Here is a 24580-nt window from a genome sequence, read left to right as displayed (position 1 = left end):
AGGGAGCAAGGCTTTAAAAACAAGGAGGGACATGGGGAATGAAAGAGAATCAAGATATGTCCTCTCTTTCCTAATGAGGGTTTTCTTAATGAAAGAGGCAGGAAACTGAATTGAAACATCTGCTCTGGCGAGTGCCTATTCAAATGAAAAGATGAAAAGCCAGTGCTTGTTTGTGATGTGACGGGGAGGAGAGAGAGAGAGAGAGAGGGAGGATAATTGAAATAAGAGAGGCGAAAAGCTTTCTTAAATAACATCATTTTTATTGCATGTGTCTATAAAGAATCAATACAATCTAAAGCAATGAACTAAGTTTAAATTATCATCTCTTAGTAGCATCACAATATGCAAGATGTGAAATATTTACAATGAAAGACACAGCAAGGATAAGCCCATATCGTAACCGTAACCTTTTAGATGCTGAATAAAAACTTGAAACATTATCCGAATGCAAAACACTGCTCAAAACACCAAGAGGCTCGATTAGCAAAACACAAAAAAAGTTTTCATTTCAAATTTGGAGGAGAAAAAAATGTACAAACAGCAAAAAATCTGATTTTAAGGTTTAACAAACATTATTAACAGTATTTATACATTTGGTACGTCTTTGTAAACTAATTTTTTTAAAAGTGTAAATATTGCATATATGCCATTTGTGTTGTACCTACAAGAATTAATCATGTCAAGTATTAATGATTTCTCTTAAAATCTTTTTTTTTTTTTTCAGAATTACAGCATTAGAAAATGTCCTCATAGTGGCATCCATTTCACAAGACTACCCCATGACAGTTAAAAAAGAAATCAAAGCCAAACCATTCTGGTTAGCATATAACTTAATTAGTGCGTTTGTCGTATCAGAAAGTTCACTCAAACACAAACTATGTACAGTACAAACAACATAAGTTATTTAACTTAACATCTCTCAAAGTTTCTCAGCGTTTGCTTAAATGTAATTCTCTGTAACGCCGCACTATTTACAGTATATAGGCAACGGTAAAGTACCAGTGAATTCAGATAAATAAAGAGAGGTTTGTATCTGCGTCATAGTTTCGATTCAGTACCTCCGCATGTTGTTGTTGTTGCAGTTGCCGGGGGTGTTTGTCGGGTTGTGTGTGTTCCCGAGCTCGGAACACAGCATGTACTACATTCAATGTGTCTTGTGTTACAATCTAGAAAGTTTGTAAGTGCAAGACCATGCATTAGGCTCCGGCGTCGCGTCCCGCCTGGCTCTCCTCTCAGCTCAAAGTGGAGCTATCGAGCAGCTCATTGAACAGCCAGTCAGACTGTGTCATGCATTTTGCCACATTGCCCAGCACTGCCTGCAACCGTCGGCCAACCGTCGGCCAACCGTCGGCCAACCGTGCGGTGCGACGGAGCTCCGCAATGAGGCAATCGGGTGAGAAAATGTAAGATTCTGAGCTGTCCAGTTACTTTGTATAAATAACTTCAAACATTCATGTCCCCGTCCCTTTTCCTGACAGGTCATAACTTCCTGCAGGTTATCACAGGTGAACAGTGGCTGAGTAGATAAAGTGTATAAAAGGTGCTGAGACTTGGTGCTCAGACAGGCCACAGATCTGGTGGTCAGGTCCAGTTGGACCCGGTTCATGCTGCAACGTTTGGATGCGTGAAACCTGCATGCATATGTTATGCAATGCAATGATCAGGCATTCCTCTAAAGTCCTCTGGGTATTCTGTTAGTGTATGAATCCTCTATCTCAGGCATATTCATAAATATATTACTCTGGATCTTTAATACATAATCTTGTCATAAATGTAAGGTGGGGAGAAAAGGAACTTAATCTCAGAGAGGCTGTCTCTCATGATGAACATTCAGTCTAGAAGATGAGGGGTTTAATCTTTGATATACTGCGTGTTTATAGGTCCAAACTTTAAAAAAAAGGTCCATCAGACGGGGGGGGGGGGGGGGCTGACGGCTAGAGTAAGGCTTTGGATTGGTGATTTTTAAAAAACATTCACCTCGGAAAATAAATATCTTATATATATATTTCTACTGTGTGAATTGGTACCAACCTGGTTTTGCTGAGGTAGGGTTTTTTCGTTTTTGAGCAAAATGTTAACTTTGATTTTTAAATATGTTCATAAATGCCACCTCTTTTTGCAGTACAATCTGTATACAAATTCACACACACACATTTCATTAAATGCATACATACATGATAAATAAATAAATAAATATATGTAATCTGTATGCATGAAAGGTTTTTTTTGCGTGTATGTGTGTGTGTGTGCACACTATGCTCTCCAGGTTTGGTTCACAGGTTTTCAGGTGAGAGTATCTGGCAGATAAGAAGACCAGTTGAAAGTGTATGAATGGCAATAATAATAATAATAATAAAAAGCAAAATAACAATACACTGCAGAATAATTTTGCAGGCCTATGCACAGAGATAAATAGTTACCTAGCTTTAGTTAGAGTTAATAGTCCGTTTAAAATTCTTGTTATTTCTTTAAGTAATCTAGTACAGCAGCAGCAGCAGCAGCGATGGCGCCTGAATGTTTTGGTGCCGAGAAAAGCGGAGGGAAGATTTGGGGCAAGGGTCAAGTGTCCGTGTTGCCATGGCGATGGCCGTCCCCGTGACCCTCGAAGGCGGCAAAGAGGTCAAAGGACATCGACTGCAGCGCATGGTCCAGCTGTCGCTGTGGCGACCTCGTCACTTGGCTGCAGTGAAATCCGACGTTCACAGGAGAAGAAGGGAGGAGAGAGGGGGGGGTGACCCATCAGCCTTCATTCTGAAAGAAGAAGAAGAAAAAAACGTGTCATGTGATATACAGACATGAAGTTGGTCAATACTCCCTTCAGAAACTTGATTTAAGAGTGTGTTTACATACAGTATATATGATTTATTACATTGGATGGAGCAATAGAGGACGACATGGAGTTCAAACGGATACCCCCAGTCTGTTACCAAGTAAGGAAAAAGTGCTCTTCGAGTGGCCTGCCTTTGTGTGTGTGTGTGTTTGTGTGTGTGCGTGTGTGTATTCCTCAGCTGGTAGTCACTGAAGTGGCAGGTGTTTTCACGTCAAGGGAAAAACAGAGTGGCATTTAGCACTGTGCAGCTGACACAGGGCAGTCTCCAATGACGGCAAAAAGAGACAGCAACAACACTCCGAGACGCCGACAAACACACACCCAGGTATTCCTGATTGCATACCTACTGAAGTCAAATAAACAAAAAAAAATGCCAGGTTCACTCCCCCCCCCACACACACACGTACACACACACACACACACACACACTACAACTGTGTATTTTCACATACTATAAAACCCTCAGCTCTTCAGAGTGTCACTTTTCTCCCAGTGGAAAGCTGTGCCGACCCTTGCCCCGGTGTACTTGTTTGTGAGGTTTCATTTGCATGCAGAGCTATCAAATGGGAGCGGAAGTCTTGGCTGACACACACACAAGCACACACACACACACACACACACACAAACACACACAAAGCCCCTCTACGCGGCTGCATTTCTTCCCTCACTCGCCGTCTCCTCTCCCTCTTCCCCAGCCACGAACAAGAGCTGTTTTCACAAAGCTGGATGTGATCGTCACTCTCTAAAACAAACCGTTCATTCACTATTACCCCCTCCTCAACTACTCCCACCATAAACACACACACATACACGCCTGTTCTCTGTCTCCGGCCTATACGTCCACGCTGTAAAGGAAAATCAGAGGCTCATGTCAAACCTCAAGCTTGCCACAACAACATATTGATGACCAAAACATCACAGAGGAGAAACAACACTAGGCTGACGCAATTTTCCACAGATTGTCACGGATGTCGGAAAAATGCAAAAATGTAGAGTTAATTTGAAAGATCAAATAATTGATTTCCCTCCTGAGGCCACCTGTGCTGGCTTAAGCTCTGCCTCCCCATTGCCACGGGTGTCAGAGACAGAAGAAAATAGAAACACAGGGGTTGGAAGTGGTGGAAAAACCACAGTAACAGAATCAACCTGACAGAGAGGAACGGGAATGCAGTGAGGTCATGGGACCGACGGTCCATAACAATCTGTGTGTGTGGAGGGGCTGGGCCAGGCAGCAGCTTGTAGAGGCAGACACTTGGGTGAGAATGACTGAGATCTGCCGGGAAGGAGAAGTGAATCACTAACGGCTCAGACTAGCAACCAGGTGTAGTCATAAGCACTAAAAAACATTATTATTGTATGAGTGCAATAGGACAGTGTGGCGTATGGGGACACACGCTGCTATTCAAACACATGCTGATTGGAGAAAAGTGTGGGTGGGGAGGGCCATTCGGAGGGGGGGGATTGAGAGAAGGGAACAGTGGTCCAGCGGGGGAAATGAACCCGATGGCTCCTACCCCTCCTCTTTTTCGAGCACATAGACACCCCTCCACCCCTCCTGACGTCCCACGTCTGTGCCCCCTTTCCCAACCAACACACACATTCAAGCTCTGTTCATTATTTATTTAGTTCTCACAGGCTAAATTTAGCCGTGCTCCATTCAGGACTAGGACATACACACACAGGCATGTATTAGCAGCGTCCTCTCCGGTGCTTCAGAAGCAGAGTAAACATGTCCCCGTGTCTGTTGATGCATCGCCCGCTCTGTGCTGCTGCAGAGCTAAATGAATGAGCTTCTAGGGAAGAGGATCATCAACTGTTAGGTACGCTAAAAATGAGCTTCTGCAAACAACAAAAGTGAAGTCGGGGGCAGGTTTCTTCCTCCACATCAGCAGCAGGCTCAGATGTGCTCTGTTTACATTCCTGCCCTGCCGGCTCCTCCCTGATCTACAGCAGTGCTCCACCAAACAAACACTGACTGACTGACTCTTCACCTCTGACCTCCCACACCTATGCCTGACCAACAAAACAAAAACAACCACTGTTGACACTGCTGACTCATTGTTACATTTATTCCAGATAACGCATGGAATCATTTTCTTCGACCATATCCAGTTTTTATATCGTTTTGCAATGATTGTGTGGCTTTTCAATAATAAAAAAAACTACTAAAGAATGAAGGGTTGCAACTGACAACTGATTATTTTTTCTGGATTAAACATTTATTTTATAAAATGTCAGAAATTGTGAAAGAAGCCAGTTTTCCCAGAGCCAAAAATGGTGAATTAAAATGTTTCGTTTAATCTGACCAACAGTGTAAAACCAAAAGATTTTCAATTTACTATCACACATGACCAAGAAAAGCAACAAATCCTCACAGCTGAGAGCTAATCCTCTGCTTCATACACCTCAATGGAGAAGCATTAATACCGTATCAAAGTCCAGAGAGATAGAGAATCTTCTTATGATGTGCTGGACTATTTATGAATGAAAAACTTCTAATCAGCCAGAAGCCAGTAAACTGTTGTGTGTGAGTACTATATGGCATGTCACACACACTATCTCTTCTTCATCCTCTAGACAAAACAAGCTACTCAACAATGTCTAATCCTGAAGTGAATGTAATCCTTCTTACCTCCAAGCTAAATTGAGGATACGGTAGGATGATTTTTTTTTTTTTTATCTAGCGCTGGAACATCCCGCCCTACTTTACTCAAAGAGTTATGTATCAGACGGCCAGGAGCGCTGTGTGTGTGTTTGTGTGTTTGTGTGTGTGTGTGTGTGTGCCTGTAGGGGAGGGGTGTACCGGACAGGTGAGGACAAAGACTGTATGTTCCTCAAAATAAAGCATGTGTAATCAAATAATCGAGTAGAGGCATTGTTGGCGGAGTTAAATGTTCTAGGCTTGAAATAGGCTACACAAATATAACCTATTATGTACAAGCATATGTACTGTATATGGGGATATGTGCGTATTAATTCAGTTCCCTCTTGCATTTAAAAGGTTATTGTTTAGCAGCCAGCTCTTGATTCAATAATATAAGCCAACAACAAGCAACATATCCTCAGATTCGTCAAGGTGGAGAAAGTTTGGAATTTTTGCGAATGAAACGATAAATCTGTTTTCAAAATAGCTGCCGGTTAATTCTATGTCAATGGGCTAATCCATTAATCGTTTCAGCTGTAGAAGTTTCAAATCAGTCCTCCAAACCAGTTGGCTATTAGTTGTGTGTTATTATTGTTGTCAGCGGTGTGAGATAAACCGAGCAGAAAGGAGTGAGAGTCTTGTTAGTGGCTCTGATCAGATATGATTAGCTAATTGTTTAATGCATCGTTAGACAATCCTCTATGGCCTCTGGTGTGAAAAGCCAATCAGAGACAGTCCACTGAGGTCAGATAACAACAGGAAAAACACAAGGCTCAAACGCACCGGTGTGGAGAAGGTGTGTGTGTGTGTGTGTGTGTGTGTGTGTAGTCACATGATTTCTGAAAAACAGAAACCAATGCCTGGAGAGAAGCGGGGGAGAAACGGGGGAGGAGAGGAGGAAGAGGAGGAGGAGGAGGAGGGGGGAGGGTTTTGGGTTGGTGTATGGCTTCTTGAAACTGCCTCGCCACACCCCCCACCTTCTCCCTGTTGTTGTTGCGGCAGATGGCGGCCAGTCATTAGCGTATTGTCACTCTCCTCTGAAGGGCCAGATAACCAGTGAGCACTGCTTGGCAGGGCAGGTGCAAAACCCCTGACCCCCCCACCCCTCCGCCATCTGCCGATGGCTGCATGTAGTATATGTACGCACACAGGAGAGGAAGACACACAGACAGAAGTGAAAATGAGTGTGTTTCGGTGGTGGTGGGGCAGTCTGAGCTCACAAATGAAAAGGCATGGAGAGTGTGAGTCACTCTTCTCCCCTGTCTGCACCCGTGCTTTTAGCCAGAGAGAGAAACATAAGATAGACGAGGACAGAAGTGGGAAAAGGAGGTGACGGGTATAAAGCAGCTTTAAAGAAGAAAAGAGATGTGGCGAGAGAGATTTACTCTAAAAAGGAGAGGTAAGATTAGGTCAGCCAAAGAATGGGAGTAAGAAGTTGTAAAAATAGTAGCGTGCACACACCTCCAGGGTTTGTTTTCGCCACGGTGATGGAGGTGTGTGGATTTCTGGAAATGTCCCTATGGCAATATATCCCTCCCCCCACTCAGAGTCTCTCACACACACAGAGCTGGTTCAAAGGTCAAGAAACTGACATTGTCGACAGGGCCAGAAGGCGTGCACTGAAAGCTAAACAGCCCTCTCCTCTGGCCCATCGCCTCCCCTCTCCCTGCACGTCATGTCAGGGCCAAAACCCAAACAACAACAGTGTAGCCTCTCGCTGGACTAACGGATTCCTCACATGAAAACCTCTGTATATGGAGGCCCCTCCGTCTCCGTCTCCTCCCCAGTAACTCCAGATGTCAAATGAGGACAGGTGATTTGATTTCCTGATCTGCCCGTTTCAAATTGATGTACCGTGCGGAATGCAAACTAGTTCACTCAGTGATAACAGGAGAATGTGGTAAAGCCTGTCATCTTGTAGTAAACAGTCATGCCTTCCTTTTCCTCTCACACACAAGCAACAGAGGAGTTTTTGTGTTTTGATAAGAGTATGAATGACTTGCCACGCTGGTCACATCCCTGATCAGAGAGCCAAGTCATTCACTATTATGTACAAGGATGTTTGTTTGTTAGGAAGGGCTTATGTAACCACGATACAGTAGAAAAAGGCCAACTCTTACCGGAATGACACTGATCTCTATCTCTTTCTAAGATTCTTTTCTTCCTTTCCTTGTTACTCCTCCATTCCTCCCCCCTCACTCTCTCTCTCTGTCCCAGCAGCTCAATTGTCTATTTTGTTGTACATGAAAAACAAAACAAGTCGTCCATCCTTCACCATTGTTCCTCCATCTCCCTCTTTTCTCCCCCCCTGCTCTCGTGACCTTGGACAAACGTTTCTACTGTGGTTACAAAAATTCAATATTTGGGCCCTGTCCTCTGAAACACAAAAGTACCAGGACACAATGATTGGACAATAAGCGGGAGGTTCACAAGTATGTGCGTGTACATAGTAAAAGTCATATGGGTTCATACTAGGGGCTGAGTATTGGCCAGAATCTGGCGATACAATACGTATCATGATGACACCAATGGATTCTTTAGGTTTTATAGTTTCATATGATGCCAGTATCTTCACTCTAGCTTTAAAACTGAGCCCGCTACAACCCCCGAAAGACAGAATAGCGGCCGGGTCATCTGGTGGGCAGACAGATTTTTAAACGGTTAATTAAAAGGTCCAATATTGTAAAAGTGAGATTTTCTTGTCTTTTTTTTTATCATATAGCAGGTTTAAGTGCTATATGACTACTGTGAAAGTATGGGAACACTAAATCCAGGATTCCTGTAACTTTGTGATGTCACAAATATACAATATTTAGACCCTTGACACAGTTTTAAATGTAAACATTCTAAATGTGTCCCAGTTTATTTCCAGTTGCAGTGTATGTGAATGACATCAGCTGACAGGAAGTAAACAGGGACCCGAGCTGTTGCCTCACAATGCAATTCCCTTGCCATTCTATTGAAATGTGCTAAAACGGAGCGTTTCAGACAGAGGGTAAATACAGGAATATTCAGACTATATGAGGAAAATAAGTTTTTTTAGAACATTACAGCATGGTAACATGTTCTAGTAGAAACGTCAACTACAAGTATAAGTAATAGTATGAACCTGAAAATTAGCATAATATAGGACCTTTAAAAATCGATACAGCGCTTGAGAATTGATTCAGTTTCGAGATACTCATGTGTAGCGATATTTTCTTACACCCCTAGTTCACACAAAACATAAAGTGCCCCCGTCCTGTGTCGAACTGTTTCATTAGGGTGTTTGTGAAGTTGCTCACAGTAAAAAGAATCCTCCAACCCTCCCTCTGAGTCCATCCCACCAGGTTAGAAACACAAGTGAGCATTCACCTCTCCCAGCAACCTTTGCACACTGCCCGCATTCCAGTCCTGAAACCCAGTACCTGATAATTGATAAACAACTGACTCACTTGTTTTTCTGGGGAACCCGATGACTTGCACCAAGCCCCACGCTGGCTGCGCTCGCAGCATGAGAGCCGGCAGAGACGGAGACAAAGAGAGACAACTTGGTTGTGAAACCACAAACAGCAATTAAACTCTTGTATTTCACCATCAGGAACACTGCCTCCTGACTCACGATGATCCCCGACACTGTGTACTTTCTTTGTCAAACAACAGCAACTTCTGACATGCCCCTGCGAGGTCATCTATCCCTGCCATTTAGAGATGCATGAAAAGCCGCTGATGCAACGGTGAACAAAATGAGGTGAAAGGTAATATTATGATGGCAACTTGTTCCTTCCCACAGAGACACTTAGTCATAAGGATTTCATGCCTTACTCACACACATACCAGCTTTATAACAGCTACAAAACACTATTGTAAAATGGGAAATAAAGATGTGTTTTTTTGTCCTGTCCCAGCTACTTCCATGTGCGCATCATGTGCAGTGCTGCATGCGTCACTGGATCAGACTGGATGTTTTTTGAAAATACTGACGTGGAATAAAACTGCGTCACTGAGTGGAGACCATTCACACAAACACACAACAGCAGCATCAAGCAAGCCACAACAGAATATAACAAGTCCGGCCATAGCTTTCAAAATAAAATGGTTGCAAATTAAAATGATTTTAAATCAAGTGAATCCTGAATTGAAATTCAGTTGCTGTTTCCCTTTGAGGAGAGGAGTGCAAAGGGAAACATGCTCCAAACAATGTGGATGCACTTTTGCCAGTTCACTGATTTTACTTTTTTATTTCTATACTTTTATTTGGAAGGAAACAGCCTTGTTTCCCAGTGTGTCTGCTCTAATATCTCAGTCTGAAGCAGATCTGAGACCGAGTAAACAGCCCTCCTCACTCCTCGGCATCGAACAGCCTTGCGATTTGTCGATGTGTCATGGGTGTGACGAGTAGGTGACTAATCCTATCTAAACATTGCAGCCTACACCCAACAGCAATGTTCAAAACAACTTTACTCCCATAGCCTAACTGCAGACTGCTGCTCTAACACACAGTATGTGTTGGTATGTAACCACTGTCAATGTAAAACAGACTGACATTTCATTACATAACACTATAGGTTGTTATTTGTTATTGGTCAGTGGCTTTACTTCTAATTTGAACAGCAGAGAAACTACAAGGTAGTAGTGTGATATTTAGGCCAATGTGAAACGTGTGTAACCTAAAGCCTAGATATCCAGACAAATAACAAACACTGTATGTTGGTTTTTAACTAGTCAGTGGGTTAAATCCATAGTCACACGGGACAAACTGTAGACACAGAAATGAAGCTGTCTGTTTACAGCATGTCCTTTAAAATATAATTAGTATTCTCAACTTTGGAATGCAAATGAGCTCAGAAGTGCTGCTTAGCAAAGAGTGGCCTATCTCTGCAGAGTATACAGTAGCCCTGAGGCGGATCTCTATCCTACTCCCAAGCCGTGACACCACTCCCTTCATGAATGAAAGCCTACTGAATGAATGAGTGTGTGTGGCAGAATATGAAAACACTCACCTTTCACAGCAGCAGCAGTCTCCTTGAATCCCATGCTGGCGTAGGGGCTCGTGTTGAAACCATTCATGCCCCCTTTGCAGCCACAGGCGGTGGTCGTCTTGAACCTCAGGAGTCCATCGCAGCCCCCTAACCTGCATCCTCCGAGGTTTCCCTCCATCAGGTTTAAGGCAATGTAGTTGAGTCCGTTTTGATAACCGGCTGACATCTCCCTGCACATGGGGCTGTTGCTGCCGTAGTCCTCGTCGGAGCCCTCAGAGCTGCAGACGGCGTGGGATACATTCTCCACAGAGGCAGAGCTGTGCCGTTTGGTGTCATGGGCAAAGGATGGGCACACTGGTGTGACGGTGGTGGTGGAGGAGAAGGTCTCAGAACTGTGCCGCCGGCGCCCCTGAGGGTCGGCCCGAATCACTTTGGCCCCCATGTGTGGATCCAAGAGGGTGACAGATAACGAAGGCCCCCCTAGGAGAAAAGGGTCCACTGGCGCAGGGGCCACGCCATCTACAATGCTGCTATCAAGGCTGAGTCTCTGGACACAGGCAGTGGGGCTGGTGGGGAGGAGGGTGTCATCAGTGGTGCAGAGAGCAGGTAGAGGGGCAGGAGGACTGAAAGTCATCTCAGTGTAGTCATCCTTGACTGGAGCAGGCTGACACACCAGGCTCACCTGCTGTTGGAGGGGATACTCCTCTACCATCCCCCTCTCCTCGGCCGGTTTCTCTATGCTTTTTTTCTCTTCTCCCTTCTCGCCTCCCTGCATGTTCTGCTGGGCGTTCACCAGACTAGGGCAAGTCAAGACTTCAGGCGTGTTGTTTAGGCACCCTGCAGGGGGGGAACCCCCGGGTTGGTGTGAGCCGAGGTGACCCGTGGAGCTGACGTCAACATTAGCATAGTCTGAGAGTGGCAGGGATCCCCTCTCTGCACACTTTAAACTCACAGAGGTCTCAGAGCTCTCTGACGCTGAGGATGCCAGCAGGTCGCGAGTTGCCCTACTATAGTCTATGTTGATGTACTCTCCAGGGCTGCGTGGCTCTGAGGGAAGCGGGTGTTCGCTCATACATGGTAGTGTTCTGAGGGATTCCAGGGCCAGGCGGGTGGGCCGACACACCCTACTCCGGTGTACCAGACCTCCATCTACCCGAGCCACTCTGAGAGGAGATGGGGCAGAGGAAGGGACGCTCGGGGCCCTAGGAGAGCTGCTGGCCACAGAGTTTCCTGGAGAGACAGGACAATAGTTGGACTCCTCTTCTATCCGCTGTCTCTGTAAACTCATCACCACATACTGGTCTTTGTCCGTGGACCCGTTGCGCTGCAACTGGCCTTTAAGGGAGCGTGGTAGAGAGCTGTGAGAATAAGGCTGTCTGTGAAGCTGCAGGGGGTGGGGATCTCCCCCCGGAGGACTGAGGATGTATTCTGGGGGTGTGAGAGACACCAGGGGGTCAACAGGAGACATGTTCAGGTACTCTCCATTGGTGAGCTTTCCATCAGTGCTGTCTACTGACATCTTGGTTCCGCACCACATCCGCATGTAGCCGCTGTCCTCCAGAGAAACACTCCCAGGGGAGTCTGTGTGCGGGGCCAGCCCCGTTGTAGAGTGTGAACGGGGGTTGATGATCTGCTTTGGAGCAGAAACACACATGGGGCTCATGGGCATGTAGGGGTCGTGCTTGGACCCTGGCGTCTGGGATGCCATACCTGGCATCATGGGCATATAGCCGCTGTCACCTTTGAGACCGCTAATGGTGATCTGAACATCCCTGTAATCCTCCGGATAGATCCCTTTAGGGGAGGCAGTGTGACACCTACGAAAACAATGGCTTCCATTGCTATACGAGGCCCTCATAAGAGTGTACTCATCCAGGGAGGCTGAAGATACTTGTGGGGGACCCCTCTGCTGGCGGGGGGTAGTGAGGGAGTATGTGCGCTTCCGATAAGCCTTGTCCAGCTCCGGTAAACGCCGGTAACCGTTCTGCCGCTCCATCACCATGTAGCCCTCGAGCTCACTGCCATCCCGGGACGGGGGAGTGTCCGCTTTGAGGGACTCAGGAGTGTTGCTACGGAGGGTAAGCCCTAGCCTCAGGTCCCGGGCATCCGCAGGGCTAGATCCATACTCCTCACACGATATAAAACCAGCATCGCTGGGGGAGCCGGAGAAGGAGGCACTGCAGCTGGAGGGACGAGGAGCACCACTGTCTGGGCAGGATGACATACTCCCTGAGCTAGGGGTGGTGACGGGTGGGGATGGAGACAGGGGCATGGACATGGACTTACTGTGCTGGAGGGAAGAAGACTCAAATGTCCGACAGGGGCGCATTGAAATGGTGTGAGATCTGGTCAGGAGGGTCCTGTGGACCCCTGGGCTGAGGGGGCTACCAGTCACTGACATGGGGCGAGCCATGGTGCCATCACCCTCACTGGCTGTGCGTATTCGACAGGAGGAGAACTTGCTCACAGGAGAGGTCATAGCCATGCTGTCGGTGCGAGACCTCCGGGTAAGCCCTGTCTGGCTTGGGGGCAGATTGTGCAGGTTCCTCCTTGTGGGCACAGAGATGGGGTTGGTACCAGATGACTGGCTTTTGCTGCGAGGACGGAACTCCGACAGCTCCTTCATGGCTTTCATCGCCTCCAGGATGGTTTCGTGGATGTTTTGAGCCACAACGGAGTCATCAGCCTGCATCCAGAACTCCCCAGGACCAGTGGTTGCGGATCGACCCACCTCGATGAAGAAGAAGCTGTCTGAATGACCGCACCTCCGGATGTTCATCAGCTGTAACGTTACCGATGCAGCCTCTGAGTTCAGCTTCACGAAGCTGATCGTCCGGCCGGAGAGACACAGTCTGTACACTCCGGTTAGATTCCTGCTTTGTCCCAAACCTTTGGATTTCAGGTTGACCTGCCAGACCTCCTTGTAGACAAGAGACACCGGCGTTATCACCCCGTAGCTCGCCTCGTCGAAGCCGACCAGAGAGGACGCAGAGCTGGAGGCGGATCCGTCGTAGACTCTCCCCTCCGCCATGAGATCCGTCAGCAGCCGGTACCAGCTCTCCTGCTCCGGCTCGTTCTCAGCCGCCACCGCGAAATACTCATCCTTGGTGTAAAGAGCGATGAGATATTTGTGTTTCGCGTCGGCTCTCTTGTTGATATTGAGGCAGCAGTCCAGAGGAATAACTCTCTTCGCGGTGGATTTGTTTCTCCATTTCTTCTCGCTCTCGTAGTACTCCAGCCGCGCAGCGAAACCTTCGCTCGGCTCTTTCAACACGAAGAAGCGCTTGTGTCCGTGTTTCTGCTTCTTCAGATAGCCGCATTTCTTGATAGTGTTGTTGGTAGTATTACCGGGTAGTAGCGGCGGATCTCCGGTGTTTGGCGGACTCGCCATTCTCGCTGCTATCAGACACAATGCTTTTCCTTTTCCTTTGAGTTGTTGCTGAAGAAAAACGACGCGCTTCTTTTTATATTCTAATCCTCCTCTTTTATTCCCAGAGCGTTCGTCTTCTTCCACAGCTGAGCGGTAAATAACACATGTCTGCTGCTGCTAGTGTCCGGACTGAGGAGAGGAGGGTGAAACAACATGTGACGATCTACACATTCAGCTCTTGTGTGTGTAAAAAAAAAAAGAAAAAAGAAAAAGAGGACGGAAAAGGAGGAGAAAAAATACACACACCGACAGAGTGGGCGGTTCAGTGCGCTCGGCTCATTGGGCTCATTGGTGGAAACGAGATGAATGCTGGAGAGAGAGAGAGACGGAGAGAGAGAGAGAGCGAGAAGGAAAAAGCCCTCCTACTATCACTCTGCCCTCTTCCGACTCATTTGAGCTATAGTCAGTCAGTCTTTATTTATAGCAGCTCTGGTCCTGTGATCCAACATTTGACTACTGTGGAGATTTTTCTGGTAAATCTAAATATACCAAACGAGATGTTCCTGACCAAAAAGAAAGCCCACATTTTGCGTCATGGGAGTTGAGGTGGATTAAAAACATAATAGAATAAATAGTAACCTGAGTATATTTTGGTATTCACAGAAGGAGCAAATGTATATTCTTTTTATTGTGCGTTTTGTATGTCTTTTATCTGGACCCTGAATCTGTAATACAGTTTAAGACTTTATTTCGAACATAAAATAAATAAAAACAGATACAAAATAATAACAAACAAAACAAGAGTAATAGTGTCCGAAAAGGAGTAGGTAGAAGTAAAACTTATATTTCCCTACCCCTTTCTCACTTCTCCTCTAATAACTCATATATCATAGAATGGTAATATAATATAATATATAAACTATCCCAGATTTATTTACATCCCAAATTAAATATATGAACAGCATCCCAAGTTTATTTACAACCCACATATCCATCCGGAGTTAAAAAGTAGATATCAACCAACACTTAACACACAACCCTTAACACAACTCTTCCTCATCCATATACCTCCCAAAAATATCTTTTTTGTATAGCTTTTTAAAGTGTTTTTTTTATTTGATTGATTTGTTTATTTTCCCTTAATTCTTACACTGTTATTGTTTTATTCCCTTATAGCCTCCTCTTATGATGTTTTTCCACAACCCCTTGACCATATTTCACCATGTCTGTAGAGGCAGCCTCTCCAGCTGGTAAACAACATCACCTGGTCGAGACTGCAGCTCTGTGGAGAGGAATTTAACATTCCCTGTGCGTCTCCCAGCCAAAATACAATCACACAGGATTTTCCAACCTCTCTTTCCTTTCCAGTCTGCAGAGAAAGCATCAAAGTGTTCATGATAAACAACTATAGTACGGTGAAGAGCTGATATAGAGCAGTGTGCTTCATTGCGTAACAATGTCGCCCACGTTATTCCTGTTTTCCTGGAGCTCCCTGGATAGCTGCTCACATATAATCCACTTCCGACTGCTTTATCTGTGTTATTTGTCTCCCCATCGATAAACAGTGTGTGATAATTCAGGATGACAACATATGCTCACACTATTTACAGTTACAATATAGCTTAATCTACACGAAATAGTCTTCCCCCTGTCAGCGAAACAGAGGAATGACCCATATAAGGTTATATTAAAAAAAAAAAATCATGATGACGTAAAAAAAATCCTCCTGATCTTGATGCGTCAATGCTGGTACCGTGCGCAATGATGAAATGCTGGAGCCAGCTGGGTACCGTGGTGATGAGAGTGTGTGCCTGACAGCCAATAGACTTTTACTTCAAATATTATATTTATTGGTTTTTTTTGTTCATTTTGAAACAACAGAACAAACATTCACAAACGTCCCCACACCCAGTAAAATAACAGTAAAGAACTGGCAGCAGGGTTGCCTTTATGTTACTGTAAAATTAACATTATTATACTGTCGCTGACATTTACAGTATTTTACAGTTAATTTACTGTTTAAAGATACATTATATAGCTGTTTTTCACCTGTCGTTTACATTATCTTACAGATTTGTTTCAATGCACTATTTAGGTTGTATTTTTTACATACATTTTAATAAACATTATTTTTTGCCTAGATGAATAGACTTAGCAGGTTACAGACAGGAATAGTCACACTAAATACAATTAAAGGCACTTGTTAGGAAAAAGGCTATAATAGACTTGTTGACACTTTTCCCAAAATGTGTGTCTATAGCTGGCTACAAGCACATAATGCAAACCATAACAACATGTGAGTGAAGAACAATAAAGCGAATTCACTGATTTTACAATCATGTACAATGTACAAGCCTCACATGAGCAGATCAGGTCCCAGAATTAAAAAAAAATACTGCATGAAACTGTTACTGATGATACTTTAGACAGTTGATCAGCAGTAAAGTGCTGTTTTTTAAGATTGCATTATTGTTCAGTTAAAAAACGGCCTATGAGCGTAATTTAACAGATTTTCTTTTGTATTAACAGTAAAGCACTGTTTTTAGCAATAACAGGTTAATACTGTTGAAATCCTGCTGTAAATTAACAGCAATTGTTTACAGTACAATAATAACATTCTCGTTACAAAGAAACTTAATAAACCTAATATTAATATAAAATAAGCCAGTATAGATACAGGAAAAACATATATACAAAAAATAGATATATAAGTAAAAAGAATATACACAAGTAAATTAAATACAATTTAAAACAATAAAATTAAATAAAATGTATTTATATATACATATATATACCGTATACATATATACATACATACACATATACGCACATGCAGTATTTACACATACAAAAACACATATACATATAATCAATTAAAAAAAAATCAGTGCACAATTCAGTCATCATCCTATTCTACCTCCCTATTCACAATCATCCTGCTCCAGCAATGATACAAATTACAAGCTACCTTGGAGTGACGGTGGTAAAACCAATCCTTATCCGATCACAGGGATCTACAGTCAGGCCGTTCATAAAATGTATGAAAGGTTTCCACATCATATAAAAATCCTCAACTTTACCTCTTACTATGAAAGTCAGTTTTTCTAATGCAATAGGCTTTTACTTCCTGAGAAGAATGAGATTCACCTCATCCTGCCCAACAGAGGGAAAACAGGCCTATAGAGTGAGTCCTGACAGTAAGATATGCAGGTCAAAATGTAGTAAACGGATGCAGCCATATAGAAATCAAACTGAATATGCAATTAAATGGGGATTAATCTACATTGCCACTCAGGGCACATTATCTGTCAATAATCAGACATATCACTGCGGTGCCGCTTATTAATAGTCGCGTGTTCCATGATGATAACATGTTGAAAACTACCCCCCATCCCACTCACACACACACACATACCCCCACAGTGCTGGCTCAGCACCTAACCACCCTGTCCTCAGCGGCAAGGTCAATTACCAGGCCCTGTGCAGGTCAATTATGCCACCAGAAGCAATGATTTCACCATACTGCCACCATGAGAAAAGAATCAAATCAGGCAACGACCTTTTGTGATCCATCCCTCAAATAACCTTTTAGATTCGGTCAACGGGCAGTGATGAGTAGATTTTGTGCTTCTTTGCAGTTGTTTTCTTTTCATTATTTTGAGCGAATGTGTTTACCTCTCAGCCTTGCCTAAAGTGCTATGAAGGCATATTGATATAAATAGATGTAGCAGCACAGCTGGCTTCCTAAACCTCCTAGGCTCAGATATCTCCCTGGAGGATGAGGAGGGTTCCCTGTCTGTTGATATTAGGTTTCCTACATGACAGACGTAGGCTTGGATCTGAACTTTCACACTGTCTGATAACAAACAACTGCTGCCGAATGACTGTATGTAAATGTGATGCAGTATCTACAGTTGGTTAAGCCTCTCATAAATGACAAATAGACTGAAACTGTAGGAAGCCGTGACTTGAAACTGGGAAGATAAAGAGAACGGGTGGGGGTAGTGTGAAGTAAATGCCGGGGTAGAAAGGAGTGACTCTTTCTTTTTGCATAACCATGAAGCTTAAGAAATGCAAATCAGCGGTCTTTAAAATAAGGTGGGCCGTAAACTGTGCTGCTTGCAAACCCAATCTGGTTGCGTCTGTGATACGTCCTTGCCCTTTTCTTAGGTAACTACATGAATATTTATCACCCTCCAATTTACACAGCATGGTGCATTAATTTACAAGTTAATTAAACGGCCAGCTGAAGCTGATTTACAAGGCTTTAAATGGGCCCTCTCATCGTCTCCTGGTATGAACCCATTAGGTCTTTACAGACTTATTTATTTAGGCAAAGGATAGGGGTGCGTCCTCTCCTTCTTACTCTCTAGATTTATTTCCTTCTCTAGTGCAAGTGAAGTTAATGCTAGAATTTAAAAAGTGAGCAAACAATCACATAGAGTTAAACAAGCAAAGTATAATAGATTGTCTTAATTCACTCAGTAGCCTGTAGCTTTGAAGACTTAATCTCATTCAGGCTCTTACGACTGGCCTTCAAGTATAAACAGCCTCGGTTGCCCCATTTGCTGAGTCACAAGCACATAATGTCTCATTCAGCCACTGCACTGTCACCGCGTGCAACGATTAGTTTCATGAGCTTTCATAAAGCAGATTAGAATAGCCGATTTGATGAGATAAGATTAAGGACAAGGGGTAAAGATTAGGCTCTGTCATACTGCCACATAAGGACCCATCAAATGAACAGCACAAACATGTATTGTTGGCATCCAAACATCCCAGACACTCTTCACCCAACCTCTGCCTCATCTCTTTTGTCATAGGCAAAACAGATTATAGGCCAAGCCTTGGGGTGTCTCATTCATATTGTTGTGGCAGTGTTGTTTTGATGTTTTGGATCTGAATGTCATCCTGTTATTTATTGTCCTGAGCAGGGGATATTTTGTGTTATTTTAATTTTTAGGACTGTTGTGTCAGAGACTACTCAACCTTTGTTGCAATGGCAACTTATTCAGTCACCCCTAATGTCCTCTTTAATAGCTCAAACAACATACGTAGCTTGATGCTTCATTGCTATTACTAATTTTATAAGAATTGCATATAAACACAATGTTTGACTGATGACATGTTTCAGAAGTCTGCTACAGATACAGAGACCCCAGCTGTAAAACACTGTTAAATACAATGGAAATTTGTATGTTCAGTATCTATGATTGCATCCCTCCCAAATCCAAGATTAGTCTGTTAGGATATCTGTTATTGGAGTTTTATAACAGTTTGTTAATAATGTGATTTCTAACAGGGAGTTACTGGGTTCTAAGTGACCCAAAGTAACATCAAGTAACATCACTGTAATGTACTGCACATTTCTTTATTTGAGTAGATTTTGGCAAATAAAATTAATATTTTTTGTTTATACACAATTTATTTGTAGTAATAACAATGGCTTATGGTCATTTTTATATGTTGTTACTTTCACCAAATGCAAGCTGAGTTTATGGCAAAGGAAAGGGTCAGTACTAATATTGGGTTTTAATGGGGTCAGGAGAAAAGAAAACAAGTTTTGCAGTTATTATTAATATTTCAACACATACAGCTTAGGCTCTGTGGGACCCCAAAGAATAAGAAAGTATAGCTGATGGCAGCAAAACACAAGCGTTAAAACTGCACAATGCGGGAAACACGGCTGGATATATAATAACAAGTGACATATGGGAGGAAGCACTACAGATAACCATTTAAACTATTTATTTTTTCTGTGAACATTTTAACATCTCACCCTGTAATTTCTTAACATTGTAACCAGGTAATGATAACGGAGGCTGTTTTCTGTGCTCTGGAGCACGTACAATATGGATTGCTCCGTTCAATCTCATGTTGTCACCCATAATTGACTCAATTCTCTAATCAATACAGCAAACGCGAAATTGAAAATTCTCTTCTAGTTAATTTTTGTGCTGATTGATCAGAAGGCGGGCTGACCTGGAGGAAAGACAGCGTGTGCTGATGGAGATCTTTGTGTTATTGGACATGACTGCACGCGCCTGTATTGAGCCACAGCACCAGTGATTACAGTTTTGATTACTTCAGTTAACCAACTCATTGGAATGGACATAATCTATTTTTGATTAATTTGCAAATTGGACACACAGGGAGCGCACAGTTGTGTAGAATGGTACAAGAAAGTCAATTATGGTGCTTGCTATGTTGTATTCAGTGCCCTGCCTACATCGTGTAATAATAGTTGTGCATGTTTGATGAAGAACTGTGGAGCTGTTTTACTCCAGACCTTTCTGCACTTTGGAAATGTCACTCTTTACGGTTATCCCTGCCTCATCTGCTCATAATGTGTCCACCTCTTTTTTAATAATTTGTTGTACAGACACTCAAAATGACTTGGGTATTCTCATTTCACAGGTCACTGAGACAGATATTTATTTGATATGCTCATTAGAAGGGACAGGGAGACATATCAGGCGGACGCAGACATATAGCGCGCTCATTTGACCAGAAGAGAAACCAATGATAATATGTTTATGTCGGCTGAAGACATACACAGGCAACATATTTATTCATGAGCACATCCTTCCACCCGTCCCTACAAATTACTCTCCTGGCCACACAGAGAGATATAGCAGCAGCCTGCCATCGGAAATCTTAGCTCTCTTTAGCTTTGATTAAACAGATATGAATGCATATAATATTCAGGCTCCATCAGTCATTTGTCATAATTACGTGTTGGCTGGAGTCACGTGGTTTGATATAAATGACAATGATACATGAGCCCCCTCTCTGCCTTGGTCAGGACAGGAGTAATATGACTGACAGAAAGAGTCCATGAAATATGAATATGTCTATGTTCAAACAGAATGACTTACAGTTTATAACCAGTATACTGATTATAGGGAGAAATATAGGCAATGTTTGGAACATGGCAGTGATAGTTGTATTTTTGTCCACTGCAGCATAGTTGATAATCAATGTGTAGACGTTTTTTCCTCGGAGTTAATCACACAGTCCGTACGGCAGGGGAAGGAAGATTAAAGGGAGGTGGGTGGCATCTACTGTTTCTAAATTAGAACTGATCTAAGTAGGAGTGTGTAGGAAGTGCCCCAATCTTGCTTGTGTGTGTGTGTAGTTTAAGCATGCATTGATTTTTGCTGTGACTTCACCTCAACTGACCCACTGATCTAATATTCATTCCCTTCTCCAAAACACACACACACACATACACACACTCTGTCTTTCTCTTGTTCTCTGTCTAAGTAAATGCAATAGTAGTCATCACTGTTTTTTGCTTTTGAGCATCTGGTACTGATAAACAAACCAAAATGATGCCAGTGGAGGGTAAATGAGGTGAATATGAACAATGTAGCTGCAAGTCCCTTTGAAGAACCACATTCTCGAGTGTACTGCGTCTGGCTTGTCCTTGTTTCCCCTCTACATCCCAGCGTTTCACCTCAGCTGAATGTCTACCACAGATTAACAAACAACAAAACACACAGCAAAACAAAAGAGCACTGGAATGTAACCTTGACTTCATAGGGTAAACCCCATTGACATTGTCACTTTCAAGAATACATAAATATTTGTAATTTAAAGGAACAGTATGTAACATTTAGGGGCTGGAATATAATGTTAACAAGTATGTTTTCTTTTGGTGTATAATCACCTGAGAGTACGAATTGTTGTGTTTTTGTTACCTTAGAATGAGCCGTTTATATCTACATAGGGAGTGGGTCCTCTTTATGGAGCCGGCCACCATGTTTCAACAGTAGCCCAGAACGGACAAACCAAACACTGGCTCTAGATAGTGCCACGCGCATTTTCACGTCGGCCTCCCTACTACACGCTTAGCAAAGCTTCGGGTTGCAACCTCACCTCTAGATGCCGCCAGATCCTACACACTGCACCTTTAATTATAAAAGGTGTACAACATAGCAAGATACTGAAGAACAATAATATACATTAAAAGACAGTAAAACAACAGCAAACAAAAGCATAATAAATACACTACGGGACATAAAGTAATAAAGAACAGGTTACATGATAATTTTAAGTAAAACAGACATCAGTTAAGACAAGTTCATTCTACAATATTGTGATTTAAAACTCGGATATGCAAGAAAACAACAAAGGTGTTTAGTGCACAACTTGCACTACAATGCATGTTGGGTGTCCGGAGCAGATTACAAGAGGACCAATTTGAACACAGCAGCTACCTAAAAGTATACAGTAATGTGTTCAAGGGTGTTCAACAAATGAGCAGCAAGGAACAACAGGCATAAATACACTTTACGTCTTCCACTGCCACCAGTGACCCCTCTGAGCCCCTTGTAATAAACTGGCCTCTGGTGTCACTTTCAGAGGCGGTCAGGCCGGGGGAGTATGTCACCATATCCCAGTATGAATCCTTGACCATCAAGGACTACCCAGTCAAATCTGTAGTGTGCTTAAACCTGTATCGTGACATACCTCAAGATATGGATGGTTTTGAAGTCCATACCCAAAGACAACCAACAAACCTCTTCTCAAGGGCTCTAAGCAAATACGTATTTTTTTCTCTTTAGCAGTAACAGTCCCAGTTTCCCACAGATAACATCAAATGGGAGCAGGGAAGCTAAATCCAATTACCAATGGTCACTTGAGACACATTTTATGCATTCCCCTTCCAGAAGCTAACTATAATCCACCAACTGGCTTTAGAAACAACCTGAATAATAGATACATTGGTTTAGGACACAAGATCTGAAGGATTCACAGAAGAAACTATAATTCAGGTCACACTGTTTGTAAGGAATATATATTAGAGGGTATACATCTTAACCATAAGCCAGTTTCCATAAATCAGGCAGGCACAAAAACATAATGAAATGAGGATCATTGCAAGGCTATCACATTTTTCAATGTGGGTTACATGCTTGAGCAGCTGCTTTGTGTGATCGCCACAAGTTAAAACACAGACTGAATGAAAGTGTTTCTGTTGTTTTTGTCAGTGCCACAGGATGTTTAAATTTTAAACTTGCTTAAGAAAGACACAATGGCAAACTGGTGAGATAAACGCAATGCTGGTTAAGGATGACATCAGCTGTTGGGATCACATGGTGTTAAAGGTCACCCTGTTTTCTCTTGACATCACAACTACGTCTCATCAAAGGTCGGATGACTCGTGAAAAAGATGAAGAAAGATGGTAGAAAAGGACAGGAAATAAAGAATTGCATAAAAAGTTGCCACTGTGGTCATCACCACGCAAAGTTTGTTGTTTGCCCTAGTAGATCTCACCTCGGGACCTTTCCTAACTGAGTTTTTCTCGTACAACAATCACTGGAAAAGGAGTGATCGTTAAACACTGACTATTTCTCTGAGCGTCACAACCCCCCCCCCTGAAATTACTTTTTATTATCAGAGTTTCTTCGGTTTAATAACATTTGGAGAATCTAGATTGGAACCTAGATAGATTAAATTATCCCATTCATGTGTGGAAGCCGACAGGAAGTAAGCCAGCAGAGGCTTTTTTTTGGCGTAAGCGATCATGAGGAACTTGGAATGAACAGGATGCCATTTTTGATCCCAGTATTCAGTTTTCCTTACTGACATATATCCATGATTTTAAATTAACAGCATGTGATATATTATAATGCTCTGACATAACTGCAACACATATGACATGTTTTCAATCATTTAAGAAGACATTTTCGGAAGATAGATCTTGTCTCTTACTTGGCCTATTTTTGACCTGTGATATACACTGGTGCAAATACACACTGTCATACACACTGTCTGTTACACAAACTGCTACCAGATTAGCTAAGGGCTCATAAGAAGCAGGCAAAAACCTATGATCAATGGCTCAGAGGGTAATGCACGTATTAAGGGTAATGTGATTGCCTAGTATAGCCTCTAAACAAGCCATGTGTATATACTGAATGTGTGTGTGTTCCTATAATGGTGCTATTGTATCAATATGAGAGTTTAGGGTGTTACCATACAAGGGTGTGTGTACTAATGTGTTAGTACTAATGTACTAATGAAGACAGAAAAGAGAGCGAGAGGTCACAAAGTAAAATTATGCATGTAGTGTAATTAGCCAATCAAGTGTTTAAATTAGATGTTGATGACACTTTTCCACAAATGAGAAGATGACACTCTCCTTCAGGTCAACGAGGGCTTTCCACAACGCAAAGAGAATCACCAGTGACACAAGGAACACAATTATGTGTGGTTTGTGTACTAACATGTTAATTCTCGCTCACATAAAACTCCGGGTTTATTGTGATTATGATGTATGATTGTTTATCTGAAGTTAGCCTGTGTGTTTATTTGTTTTCTAATGATGCCATTAGTAGGTTATTAGTTTATCTGATATACGGCTTCAATTACATCCTCATCACATCCTGTAGTGCAATTGTACTGTATATGTCCAGCAATTTAGAACTCATTCACCAATTTCCCCATTCAGGTTGTATTGATTTTACTTCACGCTGAAAAACAACACATTGCCTAGTGGTCTACACAAAGCATACCATACCATGTAACTGCAACATCCCTGGTTTGAGTCCTCACTTTGAACTTGCTATGCTGGTGTAGTCACAAAAGCAAAACATGATCATAATGTGCTATTTAGCTCCTAATTTCTTTATCATCATCATTTATGATTTACTGCGACATTCTGAATAAAGGTGAAAGCTGGCCCTACAGTTATTATTTTTGTTCTTAAATGAATTTGTCTTCTTTCATAATGGTTTTAAAATCGTATTAGTCAGGGTACATAAAC

At 42.9% G+C, this 24580-nt stretch overlaps 1 protein-coding gene across 1 annotated transcript; it reads right to left on the bottom strand.

Moving 5' to 3' along the window:
* Positions 1-239: 239 nt before the first annotated feature.
* Positions 240-14146, bottom strand: irs2b (insulin receptor substrate 2b). Its single transcript, XM_074659052.1, has 2 exons — positions 10457-14146; positions 240-2751 (listed from the first exon to the last, which is right to left on the bottom strand). The coding sequence occupies exons 1-2, from the start codon at positions 13824-13826 to the stop codon at positions 2747-2749; spliced, it is 3375 nt and encodes a 1124-aa protein (XP_074515153.1). The 5' UTR covers positions 13827-14146; the 3' UTR covers positions 240-2746.
* Between the last annotated feature and the right edge of the window lie 10434 nt (positions 14147-24580).

This window comes from Sebastes fasciatus, chromosome 14 (assembly GCF_043250625.1).
Source record: "Sebastes fasciatus isolate fSebFas1 chromosome 14, fSebFas1.pri, whole genome shotgun sequence".
In the NCBI taxonomy this organism is placed as follows: domain Eukaryota; kingdom Metazoa; phylum Chordata; class Actinopteri; order Perciformes; family Sebastidae; genus Sebastes; species Sebastes fasciatus.
The sequence above is the reverse complement of the archived record's forward strand: the minus strand, read 5'-3'. Positions and strand labels throughout refer to the sequence as shown.

What these genes read in the sequence shown, in the direction of transcription:
- irs2b (XM_074659052.1), bottom strand. Translation starts at nt 13,826, where the DNA reads ATGGCGAGTCCGCCAAACACCGGAGATCCGCCGCTACTACCCGGTAAT.